Source organism: Colias eurytheme, chromosome 18, assembly GCF_061535395.1.
Source record: "Colias eurytheme isolate Ceu_HAF_F1 chromosome 18, ilColEury1 Martin Lab GWU primary, whole genome shotgun sequence".
NCBI classification, from domain to species: domain Eukaryota; kingdom Metazoa; phylum Arthropoda; class Insecta; order Lepidoptera; family Pieridae; genus Colias; species Colias eurytheme.
Window position 1 is genome coordinate 9,670,413 of NC_142997.1, and position 27,814 is coordinate 9,698,226.

Sequence of the window (27,814 nt, forward strand, 5' to 3'; positions counted from 1 at the left end):
GGAGGGGACGTGGCCGCGACTAGTGATGTGCGTTCTTGATTTCATCTAACAGTACCTACCTACCCAATCGAAATTAAATTGAATTAATCAATAGATCGCTTGAAATCTTATATATAAAAATGAATCGCAAAATGTGTTGGTAAGCGCATAACTCGAGAACGGCTGAACCGATTTCGATAATTCTTTTTTTATTATATTCCTTGAAGTACGAGGATAGGATGGTTTTTATGTAGAGAAAACGTAAATATGTACCACGGGCGAAGCCGGGGCGGACCGCTAGTCTGTAATGAAAATCTGTAATGTAAATGCGCCATTTCGCTCAAATCTGTCCTTTGTACATTATAATAGCTTGATTGAACTTCTGGGATTTGGAAGACCCATTAAAAACAGAAGGAAAAAAATGTTTTCTTCTCTTCTCCAAAGAGAAAAAGAACATTTTCATACTGAAGACTCGATTTTCATAACTCGGTAGGTATAATTTTATCTTGCATGTTCTGCATTCATGTACACAAAAAATATCTGTGTACTTACTCATAGCAATGAGGTGATAGACAGACGGGGATCCTGATTGTTTTGTTGTCATGTATTAGTGCATAAAAGTAAAACTAATAGCTCCTTAGTCCTTACCGATGCAACCGGGTGATTGCTATTCAAATCAAATTCACAAACGGATCCCGGTAAATAGAGCAAAAATGTCGCTCGCTAACCATCACTGGCGACATTAAAATGTGCAGGCGGCACTTTAACGTTCGCCATTTGCATCAAATCGCGTCGATCGACCATCTTGGTTTTTTTTTCCGCCAATACGTATCTCTGTGTAGGTTTGTGGTGCAATGGGTGCTGCGTGGAACATTTAAAAATGTAATCTAACTTGTATACGATTCAGTTTAGCTAAGTTTACCCACGTACGCCGTCATAAAACGCAAAGTTGTCACAATTCGTCGAACACTATATCTAGAACATAGAAAAACCCAATACCCATACAAGAGTATTATTAAATCACTCTTATAAATTTTATCCAAAATACGTAAATCAAATAGGTACCTAATGTTCAAAATTTAACTGCCCAAATAAGTGAATACTATTTGAGAATTGTTATGTTATGAAAAAATCGTAAGTACCAACACAATATATCTATCTATCAATGATCTTCAAACCCCAGTGTACCACAAGCCTAACTCGAAAACAATTTATTATGCGCTGCCCTGCATTGTTTATATTCGGTAGCGGCACCGCAAAGGATTGCATTCAATTATTTTTGTTTATAACTTTGGCTATGATTTGATGGTTTCCCGCCGTTTTCCTTTTGATATTTAAATTCGGGCTCGAACTTTGAAAAATAGGTGGGTATCACAGATAAAATAATACTATACTAGTAGCACAGTCACAGACTAATAATAATATACTACGTCTAGTAGTATTATGCAGTAGGTATATATTGGACCCACAGAACAATTGAATCCTTTTCACAGAATATTTATATACACGTGTCTTAAAAAAATTATCATTTGGCTTTATTGATATTTTTTACCGTAGGGACCTATGTATTCAAAGAAAGGTGCGTATCTATTTTTAAAGAGCAGCGTGATATTCACAACTGAAAATTTTGATAAAGTCAAGTGTGTAGGCCATTTTGACCATACGTAACAGTAAATGAGTTACTGTTTTTCAAATTTCAGTAAAATAGGTTCATTCAATGTAAAATTTATTGAAATGTGTAGTTAAGTAATTATATTTAAAACTAGCGGTCCGCCCCGGCTTCGCCCGTGGTACATGTTTACGTTTTCTCTACATAATAACCATCCTCGTACTTCAAGGAATATAATAAAAAAAGAATTATCGAAATCGGTTCAGCCGTTCTCGAGTTATGCGCTTACCAACACATTTTGCGATTCATTTTTATATATAAGATTAGGTAATTAAAATGTATCGTTATGCGTTTACCTTCAAACCTGTTAAAATATTATATATCTATTACACCATTTAATTTTACATTAACGGCCTTACTTTTAATAAAAAGTTAAACAATGGATAAATTTCTATCATTTTCTACCATAGCTGTGTCCTGCTCTTGCTCACATGATACGTCAATCATAAAAACAAGACAGGTTATTGCAATAACTAATCCATTGCATAGCGAATGAGTAACATTTTATTAGAGACCGTAAGTTTTTAAGTGTTTTTAACGAGTAGTACTCGTTAAAAATAAGCGTCGCGTAGGTTGTCAATTTTCTTTAGACTGTAGGTTTACGTTTATGTACTACTTAAGTAGTAGCTACTAAGTACTTACTTACAAAAAAGTAAAACAAGAAAAAAAAATATTAATGATTTATTTAAAAAATGTCACAGTAACATTCATTTTTAATTATAACGAGGGAATATCTCTGAACTTCAGTCAAAACAACATCACTGTTAGGGTTGCCAGCCATTCTATAATGAGAAGTATTTATTAACGTCCGCGTCGGACTAAATGTCATTTTTTAAATATAAATGCAAAAGTAGCAATATTTCCGTCAGATAGAAATAGGCACGTTAAAAACTTGCCAATTCCCGTTATAACACGACGAGCAATTAAAGTAAGAGTTTATCATTGCACTGTATCACTACAATCTTTTTCCAGATTCACAAATAATTAATTATATGTATTCTATTTCACTCAACTCAATAGCATCCCAATTTTAGTTTAACAATATCCCGAAAGCTAAAAATTTATATTCACTGGAAACCCACACAATCAAACGCATTATTCATTAACTGGGTTGCCAGTTAATGAATAATGCCTATACTATCATCCAATCACACCACAGTATGTTGCCACTATTTCTCTATAGAACTTGAAAACAAGGTCGCTGGCAGAACTGCATCGAGCCATTGCTTCGTCGTAGGTATCTTCGCTGAAGGTGCCTGTTGTGAAACCTGTTAAAAAGAATCAGTATAAAAATCAAACTATATTTTATTATAATTATAATCTATACTAATATTATAAAGCTGAAGAGTTTGTTTGTTTCAACACGCTAATCTCAGGAACTACTGGTCCGATTTGAAAAATTATTTCGGTGTTAGATAGCCCATTTATCGAGGAAGGTTATAGAAGGCTATATATAATCACGTTAGGACCAACAAGAGCAGAGCATTGCGGGTGAAACCGCGGGGCACAGCTAGTTTATAATATAAACAGTAGATCTCTTAAAAATAGATCTGAATTTAAATTTTTCAAAATAAAATATGCCCAAATATAGGCCAATCTCGACTCACCCGTAACAAAATCCTTATTCCGACTCTCAAACACAAAGTACATCACTGCCGCTGCACTCTCAACTTGCTCATGTGTGGGCTCAAGCACGAGATCACCTCGGGCGTCCACCGCACAGCTGACTGCGGCGACTGTATGCCGCATGGATACACCCGCGTTGAGCAGCGCTAGACATGTGCAATTCACTGCACAGGTGAGAAGCTGTAATGTGGAATATAACTTATACATAATAGAGTAGTTATGAAGTACTAAATTAAGACTGTTCAGCAGGATGTTAAGAATAGCTTATTGTGCATGATAGTAGCTGAAATTTGGAATACAGTTGAAAGTGTAAACCACTTTATTTCTAGGCAGTAGGGTTGAAATATCATCAAATTCAAAAGAACTAGTAAAGTGAAATGCACAGTGCAAGTCAAAAACAGTGTAGTAATTCCTCAATTGCTAGGAGCAATAATTTCCATAATAATTATAAAGTACATAAATAAAAAGGGGCTAGTTGTATTTTTCTGTGCATAGTGACCTAAACTGCAACATTCATGACCTTTCTATAATTTTTCCTATTAAAATGAGTTTATTTTTGTTCTCACCACAAATCAAACCCAGGAACATAGTTCTATACTCACTATTAACTCACTTTTCCTAACAAAAAAAAGAGAATACTCTTACCCCACCAAAATCCTCTAATTCCTGTATTGTCACAGTAATTCCAGTTCTAGGATACAAACACCCCAATATTGATGTTTCACATGTCTGCCGTATTACATTCTCCTTAAATCTGAAATAGATAAAGAAATATATTAGAACACGATACTCGAATTTTTTGCTTAGGTGTAGTGTCTTATCAATTAAAAACTAGAAAAATTGCTAAATTCATACATGGCTGTATTAAGGTATGAAAATATAACAATATTCATAAAATAAACTATTTAAAAAACTGCATATTCTTTCACAATTTGACTTACCTATCACCAACTGATGGTTTTCCCCCTTTACAACAGAAAAGTACATCTAAAGTTGCCTTTTCCACACTTTGACTTGTTGTTTTTATATCTAGAGGTCCATTTACACTAACAAGCACTACTGTTTCTCCTGAAATTCAGAGTAAATTATAACTTACCATAATAAAACTTTTTAAAGAGATTTTGGTACTAAATGAATTTGATACACTAATAAATTACATAAAGTTAGTCGGTTCATTTGTATAGAACTACTAGCGGTCCGCCCGGCTTCGCCCGTGGTACATGTTTACGTTTTCTCTATATAAGAACCATCCTCGTACTTCAAGGAATATAATAAAAAAAGAATTATCGAAATCGGTTCAGCCGTTCTCGAGTTATGCGCTTACCAACACATTTTGCGATTCATTTTTATATATAAGATTATAATATTGAATATAGTTTATATTATAATCATATTAAAGAATAAATGTTATTGTTACTTTAATTACAATTATTTCAGAAATAGGTATGTATGTAAAATCTAACCACAACATACCCTGTGATAATATTGCAGAACCATCGGATTTACTAAGATAATTTAGTTCACATTTCATAGGTTTTAGTTTAAAATCCTTTAATTCTTCCGCGACCATTTTAATATTTGTTTTTAAACTTTGAAAAACATTTCACCTAAACATAACCTGAAAATCACCGAAATATGATGTTGACACTGACAGACAACGTTCACACAACGTTTAGAAATAAAGTTTCCTACATTTTTGATTTAGTTAATAAATAATAATACATACACTCATAATACTCTATTATATCGATTATATCATTTTTAAGAAGACTCTTATGGTATGATGTATTAAATCAAATGAAAAATGAGAGCATACATTTTAATTTTTTTGGTAGTTTCACAGCACAGATAAGCTATTATTTAATTATCTGTGGAGGAGCTCATACACAAAACATCTGATTGTCAACCGGTCAACGTCATAAATAAATACGTTGACGCATTGACGCATAGAAAAAGGTCTATGCAGTGTTTTTAATAATTTCTTCGTGGCAATAAGTAGTATCCACAGGTAGAATCTACCCAAGAAAGATAGAATATTAAATTTCTCATGAAGTGATAAAATAAAATATATCAAAATGAAGACACGATTTAATACTTACGACATAGTTTGTATGGTGACTGAACTTCAGAGGTTAGTTTTTAAAAAACAAACGTGAATTTCTTCACGAAATGTAATTTAATTGAACAAAATATTATAGATTATAATTACTTTGAATTGAAACCGAATTTCATCAAAAGTTTATATAAATTGTTAATGATTTTTCAATTATGCTTGAACATTGGTCTATTTCATTATCATATGCAATAATATTACCTACTATTTTCAGGCTAGTTGGTATGCGAGTAAATCAGGTATATGATATAGACAATAGAACATATGTGATTCGTCTGCAAAGATCTGAAGAAAAGAGTGTATTGTTGTTGGAATCCGGGAATAGATTCCATACAACACAATTTGAATGGCCAAAGAATGTAGCACCATCAGGGTTTACTATGAAGGTAAGAATCCAAGTAAACCTTAAAATATTCTAAAGTAAAATACTTTCATTAACAAGCAGTATGCTTTTGATAAAAAACTTTATCAAAATGAAGAGGGTAAAGATTTATTTAAATTTATATTATATATGGCTATTCTAAATGACAGTTTTGTCTAAGAATATTGAGTTGGCTATAGTCTGAAACAATAATATTTCAATCAGTCACAAGAAAAACAAAATATATTAGACCTGGAATATGTTTCAGGTGATCTTGTTAACAAGGCCATTTAAATAAACACCAGAAGTTTTTAATTATCCACATAAATCACTAACAACAACAATTATTTATGTTATAATGATATCCCTGTATATAGTTATATCGGGGCCACCCGCAGTACATGCGAGCGATGTCATATTTGTTAACGCAGCAAACTATGGCCACCCTGCATCGCCTTAATGCATACATATTGTATTTCTTCAAACGCTGCATTTTTGTTTAGAGATAAGTTTATTAGTTTAAGTATTTTTTTAATTCATTCTGAATGTAGAAAGCACTAATTAAAGACGTGTAAATTAAATCTTGTGTTTTTAAAAATCGTCCTTCGGTCCGTCGAAATTTGAGTGGCGCAGCCGGTAGGATACTCGATATTATCCTGCTGCCGAGCTATCAGTAAAGCCATAATTAAGGACCTGTGATAGTGCGGTACAGACGAGTATCCTCGAACTAAATAAATAACTCCCGCGACGCGTACGCGTAAAAAACTGAATCGCTGCAGTGAAACGCGTACGGAGACCTCAAGGACGAGCATTCAGGATCATAAGTGAAGGACATGGGAGCGAGCAGACTGTGAGTAGACCTCTTCACTCCTGTTTTTCATATTCCCTGTTTTTCACGAAATCCCCGACCCAAAATAGTCGGCCTAATCATTACGTTTATTTGATTTTGTTCATTACAATTATCGTGATAAGTCGTAATTTTTAGTGTTTAATTTTAATTGTTAGTTATTAGTTAGTGATTTTAAGTGTTAGGTACTTTCATTAATTTCGTGTTTTAATCGATAAAACTACGCAAAATGGAAGAGATTAAACTCATTCCTAGAGAAATACTATGTATCATTCCCAAATTTGATGGGGATGAAAAACTGTTAAACCTATTTATTAATAAAAGTGAATATATTATAAGGTCATTCCAAGATGCGAGTAATAACGCACAAAACTTATATGTATACCATGCCATAACGAGCAGGCTTATCGGTAAGGCAGCTTCACTGCTTAGTGATTACCAAAATATAACTTCATGGACTGAATTGAAAGAAATACTTACCCAACATTTCGGAGACCCGCGATCGGAAGAGTGTATAGCATTAGAGTTAGAAGGGTTAAAAATAAAACAAGGTGAAAGTTACATACAGTTTTGCCACAGAATACAAAACGTAAAAAGTTCCCTATTTTCAAAGGTGAACCGCTTCACGGACGAAGGGGTCAAAGCCGCGAAAATGATCATATACAATAATACTGCGTTAAATGTTTTTCTGTACAACCTCCCGGAGGACATGATCCGGATTGTTAGATTAAGGGGTTGTAAAAACTTAGAAAATGCACTTAGCGTAGTTACGGAAGAAGTAAATTTTATACAACAATATAATGCAAAGACTAGTAAGCCAAAACCTATAACCCAAAACACTTTTCAAAATTCATTCAAACCTAATTTTATTACAATGCCTATAAATCAAAACTTTAAATACGGCAGTCCTCAACAGCCAATTGGTTATAGACCAAATTTCGCCCAACAACCCCAACAAAATTTAATGCAACCACCTCGACCAAATTTTATGCAACAGTTAAAGCAAACACCACAAGCCCAAGGCTATAAATTTGGCACACAATCTAATAATAACCACCAATTGCGACCTTTTCAAAATACCGGTTATCAATTAGGAATCCCAAATCAACAAACAGACCAACCTCGTTTTAAATTTGGCATACAACATGCCCAGGCACCGAACCCCGGCTTAAATAGCGATGTATCAATGCGTACGGCACCTATGAGGCAAAACGTAACTCATAACATATATTACTGCGATGAACCAAATTATGAAAATTACGATAACTCACCCTTAGATTATAAAGAAGACGCCGCGAACGAGTTATACGAGTATACCGATCCGGAAGTAATTGAAAGCAATTTTCATGACAATAATGAATTTCCTGTTACCGGCCTCCGACGAGACAGCGAAATAATTAATTTAAATTATTGTGACAGCTTCTTAAAATTACCACATATTATAGTTCCCGAAATAAAAGCAAAGTTTCTCATAGATACAGGAAGCAGTCGTTCCTTTATAAGTCCGGCCAAAGCAGAAGAATATTTTAGAGATCATAAACAGTATGAACAATTTACAGTTGTTAGTACCCATGCGCAAAGCACTCATGATGAGGTTATAGAAATTCCATTATTAAAAACTTTTAGAAGCGCACTTTCCCACAAATTTTATGTATACAATGTAGACAGTAAGTATGATGGATTAATCGGATCTGATTTACTTAAGAAACTAGATGCAAATATCGATATGAAGCACCAAGTTTTAGAAACATTTAACGCCAAAATACCGATTATATATAACCCTCCGTTAAGAATCACTTTAGAGCCTCGATCAGAAACTAGAGTATCAATTCCAACTAACCTTCAGAACGGTGACGCTATATTAGATTTTCAGATTTTTCGTGAAAGCGTTCGTATGCCAGCAGCAATAGTCGACGTGTCAATGAAAGTTAATGTAGATGAAAAGGATCGAAATCTTCAAAAACAATTGACCGATGAAATAGTAAAAGTTAGTAACGATCAGGCGGGAAAATGTGACCGACCCCTGACGCCGATTACAATTTCGTTTGATTCAGACCGAACAGTGCCTATCACTAAAAATAATCGCCCAAGGTCCCCATATTCGATTCTGTCACCTGATAGTAGTACAATAACCATGGAAAGCAGCACCTTGACTGCGTCTAACAATAATAGCGAAAATTCAGATACGGTTCATTCAGCTCGCGATCTTGATACGGAAGGCATGCTGATTCTAGATCAAGCTGTAGATTTTAATAAACAATTAACTCAACAATTTGTAAAAGATCACCACAAACGCACAAAACTCTTATACAAATATCTTACAGACAAAATTATTCATAAGAAACAGGTTATTAAGGATAAGCATGGCGGTGAAAATGATTTTAACATAGACATAGGATATTCAGTTTACATTAAAGGACTTAACACGAGACGTGCTAAAGATAGGCCTACATATCAGAATTATTTCACGGGACCAACCCATAGAAATATTGTGCCAGTAACGACACACAATCGTGAGACTAAAGTTACAATTAAATACATTAAGCGTCCTCCGCAGGTTACTGCTTCTGACGATCCATGTGATCCAAAACCAGGGCCTTCAACTGCACCAGATTAAACGGAACCCCGGAATACTACCCCTCCGTGAAGGCTATGCAGTCGTCAGCAATGACACATGGAGAGTTATTAAGGTGTTAGATTTAAAGTTAATATATGATGATTTAGAATTTAATATAAATAGTTATCTATCATTTAGAAATCAGGTTCATAGTTGTATTGATGTAAAAGCGTTAGGTTCCGATTTTATTACAACAGAATTACAAACAGATTATCATATGAATTATACTATTGATAAATTTGAACAATTAATTCCGTCTTCTAGATCTAAACGTGGTTTATTAAATCCACTTGGTTCAGTTATAAAAATTATCACCGGTAACCTCGACAACGAAGATGCTATACAATTCGAAAACACTATTGAAAAATTAAAGACTAAACAAGACTCTATAATACATAAGATGACGATCGTTACTGAGATGGTGGGTTCGTTATTAAATGTAGCTGAAATATCTAATAACAATTTCATTGCAATCCAGAATAAGCTAAATGTAATTGATTCGCTTTTAAATGACACAAATTTACATCAAAAGACTAATGAAATTATACATACATATTCTGCATTTTTACATAATTTTATGTCTATTTACGTTAGATTAAGTGAAATTGAAACTGCTGTAGCTTTTAGTAAAATTAAACTTTTACACCAATCCGTTGTAGATACGAAGGAATTATTGCTTTTATTAAAAAATATTGAAACTAGCTCTAAGTTACCATTTCCAGTAAATTTAGATAATGTTCTTAAAATCGAACAATTAATAGAAGTACAAACTTATGTAAAACAAAGTCAAATAAAATTCGTAATGACTATTCCATTAATTACTGATGATATTTACTCATATTTTAAAATAATACCTTTGCCTATATTTAACGAAGAAAAAGGTCAGACTTCCCTTATCCTTCCCAAATACCCATATGTCCTTGTGAAGGGGTTGAAAACGATGCCACTTTCACAACCATGCAAAGAAATTGATGAAGACCGGTTCCTATGCCCGGAAATACTGACATCAACATTATATAAAGATGATTGTTTAACCGATCTTCTGCGGCTATCCACAAATGTTTCCAGTTGTCAGCAGATTCCCATTTCCATAGATGACGTGAAAATCGACAATGTTCTACCAAATAGATGGATACTTTACGTAAATGTGGAAACAGTACTTACTAAGGTCTGTGAAAATGAGGTAACCCAAGAATTTCTTCGTGGTACTTATTTATTGGCGTTAGACGAGATTGGCTGCTACGTGAAAATCGGAGATATAACACTAAAGAAATATGAAGCGAATGGAAATGATATTATATACCCAAGTTTACCAAAAATTATATTACCAAATTTGATGAACTCCCAGACCGACAGGAAGCCTGTTAACCTGAAGGGTGCAAATTTAACTGACATAAATATGCTTAGGTATTTAATTGAAAATAGTGAAAATAGTGAAAACCAGTTTAATAGTACAGTGAATAGTGCCGTCGGAGTGATTAACATTATAACTTTTGTATTAATCGTAATTATAATTGTAATCGTCATAGTTATTAAGTCTAAATTAAGAAAAATATGTATTCAAGAAAACCCTTCAGATTTTCTTGAAACTGAGGATGGAGGAGTTATATCGGGGCCACCCGCAGTACATGCGAGCGATGTCATATTTGTTAACGCAGCAAACTATGGCCACCCTGCATCGCCTTAATGCATACATATTGTATTTCTTCAAACGCTGCATTTTTGTTTAGAGATAAGTTTATTAGTTTAAGTATTTTTTTAATTCATTCTGAATGTAGAAAGCACTAATTAAAGACGTGTAAATTAAATCTTGTGTTTTTAAAAATCGTCCTTCGGTCCGTCGAAATTTGAGTATATAGTTTTTGATTTTGTTTTCATTACCTTGATTTTATTTATTTTCTTTATGATTGCGCCTTCGCGTTTAACCAGCATCGTACATGTCCTTTATTTTTATGGTTGCCTGGAAGAGATTGCTTTAAGCAATAAGGCCGCCTTTTGTGCACTTACCATATTCATGTTTTCTTGTTAAATTATGGTTTTATTACTGGTACTTGTACAATAAAGTGTCATAAATAAATAAATAAAAACAACAAAAATTTCTTTCAGCTCCGCAAACATTTAAAAAACAAACGTTTAGAACACCTCACACAGCTTGGTATAGATCGTATAGTGGATCTACAGTTTGGTAGCGGGGAGGCTGCGTATCATGTTATTCTGGAATTGTATGATAGGGGTAATATTGTATTGACAGACTATAATTGGACGATTTTGAATGTACTGCGGCCTCATGTGGAGGGGGATAAAGTCAGGTGTGTATATCCTAATACTATTATAAAGGCGAAAGTTTGTATGGATGTTTGTTACTCTTTCACGTAAAAACTACTGAATGGATTTGAATGAAACTTTACCACAATATAGCTTATACATCAGAATAACACATAGGATAGGTTTTATCCCGGAAATCCCACGGGAACGGGAACTATGGGGGTTTTTCTTTGAAAACGCGGGCGAAGCCGCGGGTGGAAAGCTTGTCTGTTAATATTTATATGATTATGTAAGAGGTCACTCTTAGTACAACACTCACTACATAGTATAAAACAAAATCGCTTTCTCTGTCCCTATGTCCCTTTGTTTGCTTAAATCTTTAAAACTATGCAACGGATTTTAATGCGGTTTTTTTAATAAATAGAGTGATTCAAGAGGAAGGTTTTAGTATATAATTTATTAGGTTTTAGACAAAGCGGGTGAAGCCGCGGGCGGTTTGTTACAGCTAGTATGATTTATAAATTGTAATTTTTGTATGTCTGTCTGTTATGGTTTCACAATCATACTGCTTTACTATTATTTTCGCATGATAATAATTATTGATTATAACAAATTTTAAAATATTATCCTTATTGGATTGGATAAATTTATAAAAACAAAAAGATAAATCGTAAATAACAGCAGGCAGAGTGCCAGTAGAATATAAAAATTATATTAAATACTATTGGTATTTATTATATTGAAACTTTTATCAGATTTGCAGTAAAAGAGAAATATCCATTGGATAGAGCGAAAACAAGCTATGAAGCACCAAGTGAGGAACAATTACGGGAAATTCTATCGAGAAGCAGACCTGGGGATAACTTGAAGAAAATCCTTAATCCTAATTTAGGTAAGTAAACTATGTTTAAATAAAAGCTTTTGTAGTTTAATTGTAAATATTAGACATATTTTACCTTAGATTTCATCTATACTAATATTATAAAGCTGAAGAGTTTCTTTGTTTGTTTGAACGCACTAATCTCATCGAATTTGAAAAATTATTTCGGTGTTAGATAGCCCATTTATCGAGGAAGTCTATAGGCTATATATCATCACTAGACATCGGATTATATGCACTAACAAAATGCCAAAATATGCATGCAAATATGCACTAAAAAATGCCGAAATATGCACTAAAAACGACTGATATGCCTAAAATATGCACAATACAAAATCAAAAACCTTTATTATTTTTACATATTTTAATCAATGATTGTACAAAAAAAGTGAAATTTTCTTAAAATTAATATAGTTTTTGTGGCAATATACAATTTTCGAGCGCAAATTTGTGACATTTGTAACCCGCGAGACCAGTTTTGCCACCTTAGACCTTTTCGGGCTAAATCTAGCTTTTCTGGAATTCAACCCGTGTTTTAAGTTTTTAGCCCCAAAAGGGTAATCTAGCCCTATTTTGAAAGGCTTAAAATTTACTTAAAATGGAGCCCATTTTGTAATTTTTTGCCATTTTACCATGCCAGAATAGGGTTTGTTTACTCGCTGAGCGTTCTGATTGGCTAATAAAGGTTAGTCAACCAATCAAAACTCCCGCTACTTAACGAAATATGCACGATTGGGGAAAAAGGCTAAAATATGCACTAACGCCGTAAATAGAGAGTTTTATGCATTTGCATATGCAAATATGCAAATGCATATAATCCGATGTCTAATCATCACGCTTAGACAATCAGGAGCATAGCACTGCGGGTAAAACCGTGGGGCACAGCTAGTTATAAATAATTATTTTATTTTTGTCTTCATTTTCTTCACCAGAGCCTTAGTCATCTATAAAATGTTTTTTTTTTTATTATTTAGTCAATAGAAAATTGTTTGGTAAAGATTCAATTAAAATATATTCATATTTATCTCATAGTTTAATATTCTTTTACAGAATATGGATCAGCAATAATAGACCATGTGTTACTAGACAACGGTCTAACGGGCAACATGAAGATATCACAGGATCCAAGTAAAGGGTTTTTCATAGACAGAGATATATCTAAACTATTCACTGCCTTGAAACAGGCCGAATTGTTGATGGACGAAGCTAAGAGTCAGGTCGCTAAGGTATGTGTTTATTTTTTTTTTTATTTATTATATTTAATTCAGGTAACAGACAATAAATTGTACAGACCCATAGAATAAATATCTTACAGACTAACATACATATAATAATTTAAAACTAAAACTAAAAATATATTAAGCACTACACTATACACAATTTAACCTACTTCTCAAATAGGAGGAATCTTTTAATGCTCTATTTTTATTTTTTGTTATGTAAGTATGTTCAGAAATGTAATACATACTATGAAGTTTTCATATAAATTCAAGTCACTTTGTGAAATATATCTTCAACAAACAATGTGAAGCATAATTATTATCATCGGACATCATTATTCAAAAGAACACAAGTTGTAGTCGACATCTACATTAGTATGTAGATAGTTCTATAAAAAAATAATAGAAAAAAATGTGTGCGTGTACTAGTGTACACACGTAAGAAGTGAAACTTCTTTATGACCTTATTTTTCAAAAAATAATTAACTATATGCAACTTTACAGAAATACGTCGAATCACGCGTGGTAGGGATAAGAAAAAGATGGCGCGTAACGGAAAAATGTCACGCGTAACTAAAAAATGTTACATTAAATTTTTTTTCCAACCCCGATAAAGAAGTTTCACTTCAAATACCTATCGACAGTATTTACACAATACAACCATTCCAGATTTATCAAAATTATAATTTCTGCTTTATTTAATGAAATTCCCATTCCCCAGGGCTACATAATCCAAAAGAAAGAGGAGCGTCCGAACCCAGAAGGAGGAGGGGACTTTTTCACAAACCAAGAGTTTCATCCAAAACTGTTCAGCCAGCATAAAAACCAGCCATATGTAGAGTATGAGACTTTTGATAGAAGCGTCGATGAATTTTACTCGGCGTTGGAAGGACAGAAGATTGATTTAAAGGTTTAGTAATAAGTAAATTTTTTGTAACATTGTACTCTTGATTATTACAAACAAGTAGATACATAATCCTGCACAGAAAACAAGGAACAAAAACAGTAATGAACTTAAAAATATGTTTTTAAAATTATATTCGAAGGAAACAAATTTTTTCAAATAAATTCAACATTATTTGAATTTTTTTTTTTTTTTTTTTTTTTTTTTTTTTTTATTAAATAAGGTTGCTAATTAAAATAGCACCTTATACAAATTACAATCTAGCCTACAAGACTAATAAGTAATTTTATGTTAACCTAAATTTCTAAATAACTTATTCTAAGAGAGTGTCCATTGTCACTTGCTTAGTGTCTGTTAAGGGGAAGTAGGTAAGTCACTTTGCTCGTGTGCTTTGGTATACAGATAATTGTCACTGTTCACTTTTCACTTATCACTACACTAACTCAAAAGGTTTAGTCCTTTTTAGTCTTCGCACTAGGTCCGTGGTATCAAGGAGCTGGATAGCCTCAACATTCACGTGATGATGAAGTCGATGTTGATGTGCTTCTGCATGTTTTTGAACAATTTTGTCCACGGTGTCCACTTTTAGGTCACGGTGGAGGTCACCATTACGGATGTACCAGGGGGCATTTACAATGTCTCTCAGTACTTTATTTTGGAAACGTTGTATTATGTTAATGTTGCTTTTTTTGGTACAGCCCCACAGCTGAATACCATACGTCCATACTGGCATGAGGACTTGTTTGTATATGAGAAGCTTATTATGTATCGACAACTGGGAGTATCTTCCAAGAAGCCAATACAATTTCTTATAGCGCAAGCCTAATTCTTCTCGCTTCTTCTTGACGTGAGCCTTCCAGCGTAGCTTAGCGTCAAGCGTCATACCAAGGTATTTCGCCGTGTTAGCATAAGGTATTTGTTGGCCATTAAGGAGTATCGGGACAATCTGTGTTCTTTTGTTTGTAAAATTTATGTGAACGGATTTTGATTCGTTCAATCTTATCCGCCATTTCCGAGTCCATTCATAGACCTGGTTCACAGCTTCTTGGACTTTATCTCCTGCTTCCTGGTGAGTGATGCCTGTGGCCATGATAGCAGTGTCGTCAGCAAATGTTGCAGTAATGTTTTTTTCTAATACTGGGATGTCACACGTGTACAAAAGGTATAGGATGGGACCTAAAACACTTCCTTGTGGCACACCAGCTCGTATTTCCTTGAGGTCCGAGAAGGCATCGTCTTGTCGAACTCTAAAGACTCGATTGGTTATATACGATTCTAAGATATCTGAAATTTGTTTTGGTAGCATTGTTCTTATTTTATGAATGAGACCTTTGTGCCAAACCTTATCAAAAGCCTGTGCGACATCTAAAAACACTGCTGAACAGACTTTCTTTTCTTCAAACGCTTTTTCGATGACATTTGTTAATCTGTGAACTTGATCTATTGTGGAGTGTTTCTTTCTAAATCCAAATTGGTGTTCTGGAATTATTTTCTTCTCATCAAGTATTGGCATGATCCGTTTAAGTAACAGTTTTTCAAAAAGTTTTGATACTATTGGTAGCAACGAGATCGGTCGATATGATGTTACATCGTTTGGCGGTTTTCCTGGCTTTAATATCATAATAACTTCAGCAACTTTCCACAAATTAGGCACATATTTCAACCTAAATGCAGCGTTAAAGAGTGTTGTTAATTTGATTATAGCTTTGCGAGGCAAATTATGCATTATTTCGCCTGTGATTAAGTCAAACCCCGGAGATTTTTTTGGGTTAATACTAAACTTAATTTCGTTGGAGATTTCTTTGGGTGTTACAGACTTTATTTGTAATTCTTCATTAAGGTTTTGATCTTCAGGTAGTTCATTTGCGTCATCATCATATGGCTTAAAGATATTTTCCAGATGTTGCGCAAATCTTTTAGCTTTTTGTTCATTGTGGATAGCCCATTTTCCATTTTCTTCCTTAATTGGTGGAATATGCAGAACGGGTCTATTCATATGTTTCGTAGCTTTCCAGAGTGAGTAGTCTGTGCAGCGATCGTTAGTCAGTTTTTTGAGATATGACGTCATATTAGCGTCATTTAGTTTTTGTATCTCTCTCTGTAGCTGTTTTGTGAGATTATTTAGTAGCTTTTTATCACCAGGAAAACGAGTTTGGTGCCACCGGTTTCTCTGTTTTCTCTTTTCACGTAAAAGTTCGATAATGTTCTTCGGGTAGACTGCTCCCCTGTGACAAGGGTGACTATCTGGTGTGTTTCTCCATGCTGCTTGTTGTATGTCTACCATAAATTTTTCGACTTCAATGTCAAGTTGTTCTGGATTTTTTAATGGTATATTAAGTTTTATATGTGTGTCCAAGTCGATTCTAAAACTGTTCCAGTCTGTTTTCTTATTTACTAATCTTAGGTTATTATTCTTATTTATAATATTTATACATAATTTAAGAATTATGGGCGAGTGGTCTGAACTCATATCGTTCATACTCTTTATATCTAAATAGTTAGATGATATATTTTTATATATAAAGAAATCCAATAGGTCGGGTATTTTGTTTGGATCTGTAGGCCAATAGGTTGGTATGCCCGTAGATGCAAAGTTACAGTTCATATATTTCATGGCACTTAGAAGTTCTTTGCCTTTAGGTGTAATCAACCTGGAGCCCCAATGGGTATGTTTGGCGTTAAAGTCACCACCAACAATAAATCTGTCGCCAAAACTCTTGAGAAGGCTAACGTATTTCTCTTTATTAAAAGATTCTCTCGGTGGGAAATACAAGGCTGATATAGATACAGGACCACGTTTGGTTTCAACGCATACTGTTACGGCCTGTACTTCTTGTTCTTCGATTTTACTTATTTCATAGTGCTTCAACTTTTCTTTTATTATCACTGCACTTCCACCTCTAGCTGTATTATTTGGGTGAAGTGCAAGATATACTTTGTAACCTTTAAATTTAATGTATGATTGTTTGGTGAAGTGTGTTTCCGATACTAAGCACACGTCAATATTTTCTATTTCAAGGACAATTTGTAATTCATTGTGGTGTTTAAGAAGCCCATTGGCATTCCATTCCATTATGCTAAGTATTTGAGTCATTTTTTGGCAGTAGATGTAGCATTTCTATTGCTACTTTCCAGTTTCCTTAGTCTCTCGTCAAATGTGGACATAAGGCTTAAAATTTGGTTGAGTTTTCCTTCAACGCTGTCTTTCATTTGGTTGCTTCCTTTCGTCTGGTTACCACTCGCGATTTGTGCAAAAGTGATGCAAGTAAGTAAGCAAGTAAGTAAGCACTTACTTGCCTGCTTTCTTTCACAGCTGGAACCACTTTTGTATCTGCTGTTTTCCGCTGATTTGGGATATTTAGTTTTTTTGTCGCTTTATTTTTAAGCGTCTGCATTTCTTTTGCTACCATGCATCCTCTATAGTTCGCAGGATGTGGAGCGCCACAATGCACACACTTTGGCTTTTCTTCTGCTGGCTTTTTACAATCTTTAGTTAGATGTTTACCAGTGCACTTTACACATCTTGGATCCTTGGAGCAATATTTTTGGGTGTGCCCGTAGGCTTGACATCTTTTACACTGAGGAACTAATTTAGAGGTTTTCAAGGGATGGATTTCCACCCTGCATCCTAATATAGACGTTATCTCATAGATTTTGTTTATTTCCTCTCCGTTATTAAAGGTAAGCATGAACATATTGAGAGGTGTCTTGTCCTTCCACCTCAGCTTGTTTACTGCCTCCTCAACTTTGAAGCCTTTTCTTTTCAGGTCTTCTACAATTCTATCTGGGTTGCATGTATGGTGCAATTTCTTAGCTATAACTCGTATTGGTCTTAATTGTTTGTTTTCATAGGAATGCCAATGAAAGCCATCGGCAGTCAAAAACTCTGTGATGGTCCGATATACTGTTTCATTTTCAGTATTAATTTTTACGGTTTCTCCGTGCATAATTTTAATTGTAAAGCCGCCCCCTGGCCACTTTTCTAAGAGGAGATCAAAGAACGATTGGTAGTTCCTGATGTCATCTACTATTATAGGTGGAGGAAGTGGCACCTTTTTGGGTTTTACTTTCTCCTTACTTTCCTCATTTCGCTCTTCTTTATCGGAGATATGAGTGGGTGAAGTGTTCAATTTGCGTTTTTTCCTGCTCTTGGTTCTAATCCACTCCGTTTCTTTGGCAAGTTCTTCTTCATCAGTGCTGTATTCTACATGGGAAGAACACTTCTTTTCAATTTCTTTTTTCTCTGGAATTTCCGTTTCCACTGGAGTCAAAGAGTTCAATTTTTGTTGAAGAAGTTTTACTTGTTCTTCCAGATGCCTTACGTGGGTTTGAAGATTTTCACGTACATTTTTCTCTTCGGAATAGTACTTGTACAACAGATGTTCAGTTTCAGTTCTTAAGTTTATTTTTGATTTATCGGTATTCATGGTTATTTATTTTAGCGAACGAATCTTACTTCGCCTTAACAATTGTTTTTGCTATCGGAGCGTAATAACTAGGTCATTGCGGCCGGCCGCAGCGACGGCGTTGTTGTGATGTGTTAGCACTTTTTAGTAGCTCGAGCGAGACGTCTACTCTCAGCAAGATCAAACAAACACATTATTTGAATGAATAAATTTTTATTTATATTTTTTTTGCGTATAAACATGTTCGATGTTTCACAGTTCGAGAATATTCTATTAATAATATCTTAAAAAGTAGTTTATAGATTGTTAGTATTGTTTTGCGGAAATGAAAAAAATACTGATAATAACGCCACTTACACACAGTTTTTAGTAAAACATTTTTTATAATAAAACCACCAGACAATACAAGTAGAACGTGAGGCGATGAAGAAACTCCAGAACGTTAGAAAAGACCACGAGAAACGTATCACCGAGCTAGAGAAAGTGCAAGTGGAAGACATGATGGCGGCAGAAATGATTGCACGAAACGAACCTTTGGTTGAACAGGCGAGACTTGCAATACAGACTGCTTTGGCTAATCAGGTAAGAGAAAAAACAAGCAAAAGACGTAAAATTAAATTTATATTGAAATTAAAGCGTGCAAAAAGACTTAGATAACCAAAAAATCATATGGTCCTTCGAGCCGGATCTTGTTAAATAGTCCTTTGAGATGGAATGTTTTCGAACAATAATATAAAAAAGACGTGTGGCACTCGGGGACTGCCGCGGTAAAGCTATTGCATGCTATGCCTTCAAGCCACACCTCCGTGCCCGTCGGAGTGGGGAGCGTGAGGTTTTTTCGTTACGGAATTTCTGGATTCGGTCCTCGCACTCAAGGCCCGCGATAGAAGCTATGCAATAGCTTAATAATGATTATGCCGTTGTGTAAATGATTGTATTAGTTAATAGGCACAATTGTGCTAACAACTAAAGTACTGGCATAATTTTTTTTATTATTTATGAAGCTAAGGTCCTCAATCAGTAAATCATCTTCATTTAAATCTAGCCCACAACACTAAAAAGTAGTTATAGTTATATTAATATACCTACATAATTTTAAATTGACAAATTTCACAGATGTCCTGGGACGACATAAAGCTGCTAGTCAAAACTGCGCAAGACAACTCCGATCCCGTGGCTTCGTCTATCAAAAACCTGAAATTAAACACAAATCACATTACGCTGTTACTAAAGGACCCGTATGAAGGGGAACAAATGGAGCCAATGTTGGTGGACATTGATCTGTCGCTCACGGCCTTTGCTAATGCTAGACGGTTAGTTTTGAGGGTAGTTTTATATTATACTTATCTATGACTAGCTTTCCGCCCGCGGCTTCGCCCGCTTTGTCTAAAACATAATCTTATCTTATATATAAAAATGAATCGTAAAATGTGTTGGTAAGCGCATAACTCGAGAACGGCTGAACCGATTTCGATAATTCTTTTTTTATTATATTCCTTGAAGTACGAGGATGGTTCTTATGTAGAGAAAACGTAAACATGTACCACGGGCGAAGCCGGGGCGGACCGCTAGTCTTATATATAAAAATGAATCGCAAAATGTGTTGGTAAGCGCATAACTCGAGAACGGCTGAACCGATTTCGATAATTCTTTTTTTATTATATTCCTTGAAGTACGAGGATGGTTTTTGTGTAGAGAAAACGTAAATATGTACCACGGGCGAAGCCGGGGCGGACCGCTAGTATTATATAAAAATGAATCGCAAAATGTGTTGGTAAGCGCATAACTCGAGAACGGCTGAACCGATTTCGATAATTCTTTTTTTATTATATTCCTTGAAGTACGAGGATGGTTCTTATGTAGAGAAAACGTAAATATGTACCACGGGCGAAGCCGGGGCGGACCGCTAGTAAATTATATAATAAAACCTTCCTCTTGAATCACTCTATCTATTAAAAAAAACCGGATCAAAATCCGTTGCGTAGTTTTAAAGATTTAAGCATACATAGGGACATAGGGACAGAGAAAGCGACTTTGTTTTATACTATTTAGTGATATTAGATTCAGTTTGCAGAATAAATAAAGTTTATAAAATTTAGTATATTACTGGATAATTTTTGGAAAATCCAAAAATGCACGACTCTTACAGACTCATTCTGCTCATTCGTTCGATGAAAAGAAGTTGTGATATTATATTTCGTTTACAATATAAAAAAGTAGATTGACGGTTCATTTTTCTTGAATAAATTTTTACCAGTGACAGTATAAGTCTCCATTATACTCTGTCCATTATATTATTTGCTTTTTGACAGCTTCACGCCTATGTAGGATTGTATTGTCTATGTTAAAATGTCATACAAATAATTATCGTACTTCATGGACAGGTCCCGCCCACTTAGTGATGCCTACACAGAATTATTCAATGATGGGTCGATAGATTAAAATAATCGATAGAAATACTCTGTAAAATATATCCAATGCAGAAAAACTCTTCTATTATGTTATATAATTTAAACGTAAAGACAACCAAATTGTAAGATAGAAATCAATAAATAATAAAATATTAGTTTAGTTTAGTTTTAACATACAATGCATAGATATGTGGTCTTATTATTACATATCTTATTAGTACGTTTACGTTGTAATTATTATTTACGTACCTGATTCCATTTATGATAATATTTTGAATTTATAATTGAAATGGTATCACAATCGATAATCTTTTGAACATCACTTTTGGTATCACCCGTCGAGCTGTCAAAAAGCAATTCTTATAGTGGACAGACTATAATTATTAATATCAGCCCTTTTTTTTAAGTGGGGAAATCTTCCAAAGATACCCACGGCCCCCGGGGAAGGAGCCGTGGGTTATGTCGGATTCTTACCGACTAAAACCCCACTGTGTTCCGTCGAGCCGCTTTAATGATGGGGCCGCGGGTATTGGTTGGAATTCTTCCGCGACCATTATTATCAGCCCTGGCAAATTCTTATTATTCAAAAACACCTACTCTTTTTACAAAAATATTTGGCTTTTAAACAATTGAACAACTTATTAGATACTTAATTTATCTCAACAAATTCGGCGGTATTATTATATTATTATTTCTTTCACGTCTAGATACTACGATCAAAAAAGAAACGCAGCCAAAAAACAACAGAAAACCGTAGAATCAGCGGGCAAAGCGCTCAAAAGTGCGGAACGGAAGACGAAACAAACGCTCAAAGAGGCGCAAACTATCAGCTCGATAAGTAAGGCGAGGAAAACGTATTGGTTCGAGAAGTTTTACTGGTTCATAACGTCGGATAATTATTTGGTAAGTTTTAGAAATAAGGCTTTAAAGGAAGAATCTTAGAAGAGGTTGTTTTTTGTACTTAAAATAAATGGTTATTAGGATCGCGATGTTAAACTAGCATTGGTTCATTTTAAGTATAGAGGCTTGTCTTAATACTACAGACATAAAATTGACATAAAAAATACTGTTTTTTTTATGGATACACGTAAAATTCTTAGTAGTTAAAAGTCGAGTATTTTATAGTCCCTAAATTTCAGCCTGCATTCGCATACGAAATTTACACACAACTGACAACTTTTTTTATTCTCTTATTATTTATTTGTATTATTTCGCATTCAATTATTTAATTGTTTATATTCTTCTCTATGAATAAAGTTTTGTCTATGCCCAATTATCGTTGATATTTTTTTAATTAATATCTATATTCTTGTCTCTCCATAAATGGTCGTCCATATATCTAATTTTCATTTTTAATTATTCTCTATATTTTCTCCACATATAAACGTTTCTTTATTACATTTTTATGTATTAATTTCACAGGTAATAGCCGGCCGCGACCAACAACAGAACGAACTGCTAGTCAAACGATACATGCGTTCCACAGACATTTACGTGCACGCGGAAGTTACTGGGGCGTCTTCTGTTGTGGTCAAGTGTCCAGCTGGACCTGCTCCTCCTAAGACATTGAGTGAAGCTGGACAGGCTGCTGTTGCTTATAGGTATTAAAAAAATTGGTTGTCTGTAAAGTCGGATTACTGACGATAGTTGAACGTGACAACGTCCGATTGTGCTTTTTTGTCGCTCGTTCCGCGCTCTCGCTTGCACTTCAAGCCTTTCATGGAACGCCTCAGAGCGAGGTAACGCCGCATGAGTGATGTTTTTTCGTGCGTGCAGCCGGCTTTATCGAATTATAAGACGTTGTCACGTCAAAAAGTACTTATAATGTAGCATATATAGTTATATTATTTATCTTCACACACGAATATTGCTACACCGTCGAACAAACAACTTTCACATATATTATAATACTAGCTTACCGCCCGCGGCTTCGCCCGCTTTGTCTAAAACCTAATAAATTATATACTAAAACCTTCCTCTTTAATCACTCTATCTATTAAAAAAAACCGCATCAAAATCCGTTGCGTAGTTTTAAAGATTTAAGCATACAAAAGGACATAGGGACAGAGAAAGCGACTGTTTTATACTATGTAGTGATAGTGATAACACGTGTAAATAACTAAAATAACCTACAAAATTTCAGCGTAGCATGGGAAGCGAAAGTGCTCACACGAGCGTGGTGGGTGTACGGGCACCAAGTGTCCAAATCCGCGCCAACCGGCGAATACCTAACCACAGGATCTTTCATGATACGAGGCAAAAAGAACTACCTGCTACCAGAACATCTTCAATTCGGGTTCAGCTTTCTATTCCGACTCGAAGATAGTTGCATAGAAAGGCATAGAGACGAAAGGAAATGTATCGCTGATGATGTATCGGAAATTACAGAAAATGAGGTCGATCAAGAGATAGAAGTATCAGACGATTCTGATAAGGAAGATGACAAGAAATTAGATACAATAGAAGAAAACAGTGAAAATGCTCAAGAATTAAAAGACAACGTTGACGGAAATAGTGATAATGTCGATAAGATAAGTGATAATGTGGGTACAAATGAAAAACCAAGTGATAATGTAGAAGAGAAGGAGAAAGAAGAATTAAATGAAGATGAAAAGAATGATGATAAGAAAATAGTAGATAAAGAATCGGATGATGATGGTGATTCAGATAGTGACAGTTCGGAAGGCGTATTGGATACTCATATAAAGGTACGAATAAATTATTTGTTTATTGCTTATTATGCATGCTCTATAGTATATACTCTATAGTCTATAGCATAAACCACTTCATAGATAGTCAAAGATTTCTTTAATTATTGTGACACTAGAAATGGATATTTATTGACACACTATTTAAAAATTTTATTGAATAAAATGCTTAATTGATTTAGATTTCAGAACTGAACTGTCATATAGATGATTTTTTAAATTTATACAATATTGTGGCACCACTAAAAAGTATCTGTTTTGCCATGTGAACACATGCGCAAAACAGCATGAACGACTGTATAATTCATCTAAAAATTTAGATGCAAAAAAGCAGACCACTGCAAAACAATTCTGTCCTTCTAAAATATATCCATACATTTCGACTGACTGGTTGGCTTGGTTGGCAGTAGCCCTGCCTTCCAAGCCAGAGTTCGTGGGTTCGATTCCCATCCGGGGCAAATTTTTGTGTGATGAACATAGATGTTTGCTCTGTGTCTGGGTGTTAATTGTCTGTATAAGTATTTATTTAAAATTATATATGTATGTTTATCAGCCATCTGGTTTCCATAACACAAGCGAAAGCTTAGTATGGGATCAGATCGTGCCGTGTGAAAATTGCCCTGAAATATTTATTAATTTATTATTGATTTACAGGTAGACCACGACACAGGGAAGGTCCTAATCGAATCAAAATCAAGAACAATATCAGAAATGTCAGAACGAAGTGACGATACGCTACAGTCTTTCAAATTCCCCGCATTACCCAAAAAGGGGAAACCCCAGAAGAAGGAAAAACCCCAAAAGGAACAGAAAGAACAAAAGGAACAGAAGAATGGCCCCAAGCGGGGACAGAAGGGGAAATTGAAGAAGATTAAAGAGAAGTATAAGGATCAGGATGATGAAGATCGCGCGTTGATGATGGAAATATTGAAGGTATGTTTTTACCGACTTCAAAAATGGAGGAGACTATGTTTATTTAGTTTGCTATGTCTCAAGAGCTATGTCTCAAGCTAGAAAAGAGCAAGTTAATTTATTTGAGCAATTTAGGGCCGATTTTTCAATGCTTGGATAAAACTTATCCGTCCAATAAAGTATTACACGATAATATTAAAATGTCACGTAAACTGTCAAATACGGGCAATTAGAATACGTTTTTAAAATGGTAGTTTTATACATTATTCGACGAATAAGTTTTATCCAAGCATTGAAAAATCAGCCCTAAACATAATAAAGTTAATATTGATTCTAAAACATGGTTTGTATGCTGAGATTTTTGTTACACAGTAACCAAAAAATTATTAGATCGAAATCGACGAACCATCCTCTGAATCAGCTAAACTGTGTTAATATTAATCACTAGGCTAGGCACTAATTAAAGAAAATCATTCGCGTAATTGGGTCAAAAATTTACATTGAACATAAAAAAATTATTACGAAACTATGTATAACTTAATTTCAGCCGGATAAAAGCGCGAAAGAGTCGAAAAAGGCGCAAAAGCAAGCGGCCAAAGGTACAAAAGACAAGAAATCGAACCGCGGACCGAAGATACCTGCGCCTGCGCCGCTTATATTGGAAGCTGACTCCGAAGAAGAACCGGAGGGCGAACAAGAGGTAATTATAGCTTTTAATTCGATTTATGTAAATAATAATTAAAGAGAAAAAAACACAAAAAGGCGTGTGTGTCATACGTGTCAGAAGTCAAACTTCTTTAATAAGATTCGAAGATACCAAAATCGTCGCATTACTCCATGACGTGACGGTATTGCTGTGATTCGAAATGAAATTTAACTGTAAATTATAATTAAAGAGAAAAAAACACAAAAAAGGCGTGTGTGTCACACGTGTCAGAAGTCAAACTTCTTTAATAAGATTCGAAGATACCAAAATCGTCGCATTACTCCATGACGTGACGGTATTACTGTGATTCGACCGTGAAATTTTACTCTCAACGCGCCTAATCAAGTTTTTCTTCAAAAATTGCTACGAATTAATTCAAATTATCACCGATACGTTTGGAATCCCTACTAATATTATAAATGCGAAAGTAACTCTGTCTGTCTGTTACGCTTTCCCGCTTAAACCTCTCAACCGATTTTGATGAAATTTGGCACAGACAATCTTTAGGCCCTGAGAAAGAACATAGGCAGGTAGCCTATGCTCTTTCTATTTACAAATTTGCAACCTCATTCAGTTTAATAAAAAAAAACATTAATATTCAATATTAAAAGATGTTCCGTACACTTAGATTGATTACAAATTTAATACGTGATATGAAATATTATATCGAAAACTTCCCCAAGTTTGCAGAACTTTTGGAATTTTTTTCAGGACCATAAGTACAGCAAAAAAATAATTTAATTGCAATTTTAACAATGTTCCGGACTGCGGACAAGGTTGCAAAATGAGATTTATTGTCGTCCTAATGAACCATTCACTCGACCGAAGTTTGAAAACTTTCGGAATTATTGTTAAATTTTCGATTTCGAATGTCGATTCTGACTGATGTAGAAGTCGTCAATACATTCTTCTAAATGTTTTTCTATCCTATATATAACAAGTTTTTATCATCAGGTGGACCCCGCCGCGAACGACGCAGACACAGAGATGCTGTGCCAGCTAACCGGGTGTCCGTTCCCTGAAGATGAACTGCTTTTCGCCGTACCTGTGGTGGCTCCGTATTCATCTTTGCATAATTATAAGTTAGTATTTTGGCTATTTTTCTCGTCTGCTGTGCGTTTTTTGTTCAATGTATAATATGATAGATAAAAAAAGATAATATTTATTCAGCACTAGCGGTCCGCCCCGGCTTCGCCCGTGGTACATATTTACGTTTTCTCTACATAAAAACCATCCTCGTACTTCAAGGAATATAATAAAAAAAGAATTATCGAAATCGGTTCAGCCGTTCTCGAGTTATGCGCTTACCAACACATTTTGCGATCCATTTTTATATTCAGCATATATTTTAGAAAGGAAAATGTACATTCTGTTTGTCTTAAAAACAGGTATAAAATTAGAATAAAAAAGAGCGTGTGTGCAGAGCACACGTGTCAGAAGTGAAACTTCTTTGGCAAGATTCAAAGATACCAAGAAGTTTCACTTCAAAAACATAGCAGTCATATCTAAAGCTGAAGAGTTTGTTTGTTTGTTTGAACGCGCTAATCTCAGCAACTACGGGTCACGTCTGATTTGAAAAATTCTTTCGGTGTTGGATAGCCTATTTATCAAGGAAGGCTATAGTCCATATAATATAATCACGCTAAGACCAACAGGAGCGGAGCACTGCGGGTGAAACCGCGAATTGCAGCTAGTGTAACAATATTCTTTAAACTAATTTGAATTGTGTTTTTTCTTATTTATTGCTTTAAGCTATTCATTGTAAGTGAATGTATCATTTCCCTTCTAATGTTCTTTATAATCGAACCCAAAAACATAAAACTGATAATTTTTTCTCGATGACTACTAAACTACACTATGTTTTTTCCCAGATTCAAAGTAAAACTAACCCCGGGAACTAGCAAGCGGGGTAAAGCGGCTAAAACAGCGGTGCAAGTGTTCCTCCGGGATAAGGGAGCTTCGCCCCGGGAAAAGGATCTCCTCAAAGCGGTCAAGGAAGAAAACGTGGCGAGAAACTTCCCCGGAAAAGTTAAATTATCTGCTCCGCAGTTACATAAACATAAGAAATAGATTTTATAAAAATAAGCAAAAACAACTTGATTCATTCGTATTTGTTTTAACGAATATTGTAATGCGTTTGGGAACTTAATTTTAAGTATATTTTTTTAGAATAATAAAATGGCGTCCAAT

General features: G+C 34.6%; 2 protein-coding genes across 2 annotated transcripts; one reads left to right on the forward strand and one right to left on the reverse strand.

The window, feature by feature from the left end:
* Positions 1-2,314: 2,314 nt before the first annotated feature.
* Rrp46 (exosome complex component Rrp46) lies at positions 2,315-4,914 on the reverse strand. Its single transcript, XM_090112564.1, has 5 exons — positions 4,748-4,914; positions 4,216-4,342; positions 3,920-4,028; positions 3,256-3,454; positions 2,315-2,916 (listed from the first exon to the last, which is right to left on the reverse strand). The coding sequence occupies exons 1-5, from the start codon at positions 4,842-4,844 to the stop codon at positions 2,789-2,791; spliced, it is 660 nt and encodes a 219-aa protein (XP_089968690.1). The 5' UTR covers positions 4,845-4,914; the 3' UTR covers positions 2,315-2,788.
* A 301-nt stretch (positions 4,915-5,215) lies between these two features.
* Clbn (Nuclear export mediator factor NEMF homolog Clbn) lies at positions 5,216-27,696 on the forward strand. Its single transcript, XM_090112193.1, has 15 exons — positions 5,216-5,405; positions 5,602-5,773; positions 11,319-11,521; positions 12,233-12,369; positions 13,408-13,583; positions 14,299-14,487; positions 19,287-19,469; positions 20,004-20,200; positions 22,006-22,201; positions 22,721-22,899; positions 23,442-24,006; positions 24,661-24,939; positions 25,466-25,618; positions 26,579-26,706; positions 27,496-27,696. Exons 1-15 carry the CDS (start codon positions 5,350-5,352, stop codon positions 27,692-27,694), a joined length of 3,012 nt encoding a protein of 1,003 aa, XP_089968319.1. The 5' UTR covers positions 5,216-5,349; the 3' UTR covers positions 27,695-27,696.
* Positions 27,697-27,814: the final 118 nt, after the last annotated feature.